The following is a 6,009-nucleotide window of genomic DNA, read 5'->3' on the forward strand; positions in this document are numbered from 1 at the left end:
TTATTAAATATTAAATAGCTATTTATTGTATTTCCGATCATAAAATACTTAAATACATTAAAATGCAACAGAAATATTTGTGACTTGTAATAACATTTTACAATCTTACTATTCTTACTATTTTTTATCTTTGATCATAACAAGCTTAAAATACTTTTTTTTAAAGTATAATTTTAATAAATATTTGTCTCCAAATTAGCAAAGTATTACACCCGCACCGATATTTATTAACTGCCTCGTATATTTGCACCAGCATGTGGCCTCGGGATATGCACAGAATGAAATATGAGCAGTACGAATAAAATGCGTCTGTGTATAATAATGCGTATGTGCTTACTGCTAAATGTTTTTTTTTCTAGATGATTAATAAGAACAAGACTCGCAGTAATATGTATCCCTTTTAATACTGCTAGCGTTGGCATGAGATTAGCGATGGTGCAGAAAATACTGCCCTGATCCAATGTAATTTACTCGCACTACGGCACAAACAAACACTGTGCTCATTTGCATACATTTTCTTTGGTTAGACTGACATCTTAAAACACAACAGAAATACACAAGAAGAGACCGTAATGGGTCCCATGGCTATCACTTTAAAGTGGTGTTGATTAGTACTGCCTTTGTGTAACTAAAATGACTAAATGTGAGACAAGTGACATTTACAAGCAAAATCAAAGCGGATAAAATAGCATATTATCATACCTATTAACACCGTGCGTGAAATTCGCAGCTGTAGATGACATAATAACCATCTGGCCCCGTTTTACACAGGCATCAGATACAACGTAACTCTCGAAAAGTACGAAGAAGCGTGTCACTGATAAAACGTAAATATGCAGCGAAAGTCTTTGGTGTGAGACATTGTCCTTAAAATACTCTGTAGGGTCATGCAAGCATCAGGACAACGCAGTTCATATTCTCTACATATATTAGAGCATCTCGGTACCTAATCATATTATAACGTATGAAAATCTCTGCATATTTTTGACTTAAAGCTACAATGTGGCACACAAGAAAATATAACTTTACAGCGTTCTCAAGTAAGATCGTAGTGAAAGAACTTTGGAAACATTTTCTCGTTCTGATCCCAACTCGAAACCTTTCGTACCATCCGTTCACAGAAAACTAAGCAATCTTCAATAAAAATGGCTGTGAAGCGGGCTTAAACCTGGGCGCCTGTAGGCATTTTACAGCTTGATGTTGTCCTGTGATTTCACACCACCTCCACGTAGTTAGCGGGATAAAGGCCCTCTTTTCCTCCGTCCATCATTCCTCTGCACCAACCCTGATCGTCCTCATCCTCGATCTTCAGAAACTCTTCACCTGAACACACACGAACGTAAAGCTTCAGAAGTGGCACGCATGCATCGCACAGACACGTATAAACCAGGACAGCTCACCTGCTTTGAAGGACAGCTCATCCGTTTCCTGTCCGACATAGTCATAGAGAGCTCTGACTCTCACTCCTCCGATCATTACACTGAGACAAGGAAGGAAAAAAAAGGCAGTCAGTAAAATAAGCCGCTTCTTAAATATGTTACTCCCTATCTTAATAATCATCATGATTTTCAAATCAGCAGACAAGCCTCTGCTCTTTTCTAATGCAAATCTTATACATGCGGATAGTTTTAATTAAAACCTCTTGACTTTTGTAGAGTAATTATGCAAGCCCATTTTTCCACATAAGAAAAAAAAATCATACTTTGGTTCATTAAGAGATAAAAAACAGCAGTTGGAATTGTGACATACTAATTCATAAGACAGATGCAATAAACCAAAATTATGAGATAAAAACGTCACACATGATGAAAATGATAACTACGTAAAATTAAGCCCTAATTATAAATAAATCTTTTCATCAATAATTTCCACTATATAAAAGTATTTACTCATAACTATGATTTATTATATCACAATTCAAATTTGTTTGTCATATTCTATTACTTTTTATGTTATCATTCTGATTAATCAAAGCATGTTTATTCTAAATGTTTATTTCTTAAATAATAAATATAAGAATTTGCTCAGAGGATTCAGATTTTACTAGCTTAGCATCATTTAATTTACATTCAGCATTCAGATACGAAAGCCTGCGTGCTGTCTGAAATTTTCTTCTAAAATTAACATTTCTTTCAGGCTCCTATATTTATGTTCAGCTATTTCACTTTAATGGCAGTGAACCCATTCATAGCCATTAAAGTGTAATTACAGAATCAAAGCATAGGAGTCTAATAAAAATGCAAATTTTAGAAGAAAAAAAATCACACAGAGGATTTTGCATCTGAACTCTTCATATTGATTCAGGTGATTGTACTGTACTGTTAATAGCAACAATGTCACTTTGTAGGTGAAAACCCAGAAGCAGTTTAAAATTTTAGCACTTCTGGTTCCAGCGTACCAAAGTCAGTGGGTTTTTTGAATAAATCCCTTAAAATAAGGTCAGTGGTTCACACAAGCTCAATATACTTTTACGTTTTGTTCTATGACATAAAACACACAAGCTAGGTGATTTTTTTTTTAACTTACTTTTTTTTTTTTAAAAAAGACAGTTGCTAACATGTTGCTAAATGGAACTACAGGCTCTGTCAGAGACATTAAACGTCATCACGCTGAACAGTTCATACATTTACAGTATTTTCCAACCGTAGCGTTATTTATAGTAGAACTAACTGTAGAATCACCAATTAATAGTTTCCCACATTTTCTATTATTGTTTGACAATGTTTTTTTTTGCTTTGACAATTATAATTAAATGTTTATGACTACATATAAAGCTGTTATTGTGAATTTTCTAGAAGCAAAAATAAAATAATATTTTGTGTACCTATCCTAACACAACGATAGCTGAAATGTGGTACTTTATTCATTAAAATAACTGTAATCCTCCCATATCCAAAAACGCGCTCTCTCTTCTGTTATTTAATAGATTAAATGCACTAAAATTTTATTAAATAGTACATGAAGAAATATTTTAATTAAAATATTCTCATTAATTGCGGATTTATTTACTTTTAACCTCATTTTGTTCAAAATGTACCAAAAAATTGAATCTACGTCATTTTGAGAGGATCACCCGCTGCTAAAAATGCTGCTGATCGAAGTTCCTTTTGCAATTCTCTATGCTGCATGAAAGACAAACAATGATAACATTTTCCATAATCATGACTAAATCTAAAAATCTAAATCTTGACCTGAACTAAAAAGCAGAGAGCAAGCACGATCCTTTCAAAATGGTGGACGGACAAAGCATTTTCCCAGAACTCAATGTGGCATGACGTCAGCTTCACATTCTCTATACTTGCTTTCAACATCTCTTTTATTTTTACATAGCTTTTTTTTCACTCTACTATTTATTACACGTCTTATTTCAGTTTTAGTTTGGTTCTAATTCTATATTTATATTAAAAGATTCATGAAGCATGGATTAAAATGAATATACAGACTAAATCCTTTTCACTGAACATGGTGAATGTGTTGTAGAAACTTTAGAAACTAATGTAATGTTATCACTTGCAATGTCTTTTAATTTATTTCCTTTAAGTTGACTTTGAGCAGCATTTGCCTCAATTCTGATTCTCCACAGTCTTACACACAATACTGCATAAATTATTGATTTTTGCAAAGAAAAACAACCAAAATGTTTTGCAATGTCACAATTCCTTCCGGTATTGGATATTATATCCAATCAATGTTTGCTTCTCCATTGTACTGAAAATCATTGTTCAATCCTCAAATCATCCCCGTCAAGCTTGTCTGAGCAATATTAACCAAGGAGACCGAGCTTTGCAACGGGTCAATACACAGCAGCAAACAATAACAAGGCCTGAAGTTCAAAAAGACCCAGTTTGAATTGTAGTGAATAACAGTCACTGGGAAGCCCTACAGCAAATATCAATGTAGTAAACTGACCTTCTCTCCATCACTACTGCCTTCTGCTCCACCTCCTTCTTTCCCTTTTTATGCTTCTTGTCTGGAGTCCACTCCTGAAATAGAAAGAGAGCGAGAGACGGAGTGAGTGAAGGAGTAAATGTGGGTTTTGGCACAACAGAACGCAGTCTATTTGAAGATGTGCTGCTGCGAGATACAGAAATATCACATACAACAACAAAGACGTCACTTTAACACCCTCAAGAATGCATTATACTTTAAAACAAACCTTCCTTAAAACAAGGTCTAAAGTGCTATATAGTTTGTTTTTGATCCGGACATGAGTGATATTAATGTGGCTTACTGCACATTTCAGTACTTTATGATAATGTCAGTTACTTCAGCCTGTACAAAAACCTGCAAACTGGTATTTGTTGTCACATACAGTCATTTCAATTATTGTAATAAATGTATGCTTCTAGTTTTTTTACCTACAGCAAATAATAAATCAAAGGTCTCACAAATTCACAGAAAAGACTTTACTTTTGTATTTCATAATAAAGTGGGAGGTTACAGGTAACAGAGGTCGGGGCTCTTTTAACAAACCAGCCACAACTGGATAGAATTACAATGGCAAACACCTGCAACACCCTAACAATTTCAAAAGAAAATGGAATGTCATGTAAATGTTTTTGCAAAATAAACAGCATGTGTTTACCTGAAATTGAGGCCAGTCGGTGGGCATTCCTGGCCCGTGCGTGTTCTTCCACCAGCGCAAATCTTCCTGCTCGCTGATGGACATCAGAGTGTTATGGAGCTCATTGTACACGGCTTTTACGCTAACAGAGAGAGAGAGAGAGCTTATAGGATTTGCTCAATGTGAGTAATACTGAAATGGGCAGAAAGGGAGATATGAGCAGTACAGTATAATCGTTCTCACACACCTCTCATTGTTGGTGACATCCAAGTGTCTGTGGATGGACAGGAAAGCCTGTTTGAGGAAGCTTATCCTCTTCCTTTCCTCCTCTTGCGATTGGTCAAAGATCGATTCCATTTCCTCCATGTAGCGTGGAGCATAACGCGTCACTTCCTCAAGAACCTTCTCATAGCGAGCTCGCACCTGCAAACAGGAATATACAGCCAAAACGATTTTTGAAATTGTCCAAACAGTTATTTTTCAAACATAACATATAAAGATATATACATATTTAATAAATTACTACAAATGCTGTTCTTTTGAATTCATTTTTTGCTAATTCTGTCTCGCTTTTTTGTTAGATGCTGTAGATTCTTGATCATTAATGCGTGCAATATATTGCATGATTTCTTGACTCAAATGAATAAAGACTATTGCAAGCTCTGTTATTTTATTTTTCTCCTTCTGTTACTTTCGGACAGTCTTGCTCACATGACACTCACTTTCTCCGTTTCCTGGTGAGCCAGTTCGGTCTCTTCCTGGATCTTCCTCTGTTTCTCGATGGCAATGTCAGGGTTGCCTTGGGCATGGGCCTCCCGCTCACGAGCCATGTGTTCCTTACGGCAAGCTTTGTGAAACGCTGACTTAGCCTTCTCTAGCTGCAACAAAAAAAACTTTAAGGTTAGATTCATGTAGGCCAATTAGGCCAATTAATTTTCAAAAATTCATTATTTAACAGTTACTATATGTATCCCTACAATATTGCGTACTAAAAAAAATGCAATGCTTGCATTACCTTCTTCAGTCTCTTGGCCCAGGGCTTCTGAGCACGTGAGAAACCAGTATCAAAATCCTGGGACTCTTTAAATCCTCCAAATATCTTCTTATGGAAAGTCTCTTTCTGCCACGTCCGGATGCGATCTCCGTCCTCTGACACCAGAGCACGACAGATGGAGGAGTGCAGTGAGGAGAGACGGTCAGCAGAGGAGAGGAAGCACTGCCAGGCTCGTAACAGAGAACCGTAGAGAGGACCTGGACAAAGATGAAGACAATCATATTCAATAAAGACATGACAGGACATTTAAGGTCACAAAAAGAAACTTCTTCATCAGACACTAAAATAAAGATATGGGCGTATCATGTCATAGGTCACAGCTCTCTAGTCTGATGTTATGTTCGAAATAACATACTAATCTTTTTTTCAGTATGCAGATTGCATGTATATA

At 35.8% G+C, this 6,009-nt stretch overlaps 1 protein-coding gene across 1 annotated transcript in view; it reads right to left on the reverse strand.

The window, feature by feature from the left end:
• Nucleotides 1-385: 385 nt before the first annotated feature.
• The window catches only part of LOC122357547 (protein kinase C and casein kinase substrate in neurons protein 3-like), a 12,627-nt gene continuing 7,003 nt past the window's right edge, over nucleotides 386-6,009 (reverse strand). The window contains exons 6-12 of the mRNA XM_043256947.1: nucleotides 5,580-5,815; nucleotides 5,287-5,442; nucleotides 4,812-4,987; nucleotides 4,586-4,706; nucleotides 3,910-3,983; nucleotides 1,401-1,480; nucleotides 386-1,323 (exon numbers count right to left, since the gene is read on the reverse strand). Of these exons, the coding sequence (XP_043112882.1) occupies nucleotides 1,214-1,323; nucleotides 1,401-1,480; nucleotides 3,910-3,983; nucleotides 4,586-4,706; nucleotides 4,812-4,987; nucleotides 5,287-5,442; nucleotides 5,580-5,815 (953 nt within the window). The 3' untranslated portion in view covers nucleotides 386-1,213. The remainder of the gene's footprint in view (nucleotides 1,324-1,400; nucleotides 1,481-3,909; nucleotides 3,984-4,585; nucleotides 4,707-4,811; nucleotides 4,988-5,286; nucleotides 5,443-5,579; nucleotides 5,816-6,009) is intronic.

The sequence above is a fragment of the Puntigrus tetrazona genome, chromosome 14 (assembly GCF_018831695.1).
Source record: "Puntigrus tetrazona isolate hp1 chromosome 14, ASM1883169v1, whole genome shotgun sequence".
Taxonomy (NCBI): Eukaryota; Metazoa; Chordata; class Actinopteri; order Cypriniformes; family Cyprinidae; genus Puntigrus; species Puntigrus tetrazona.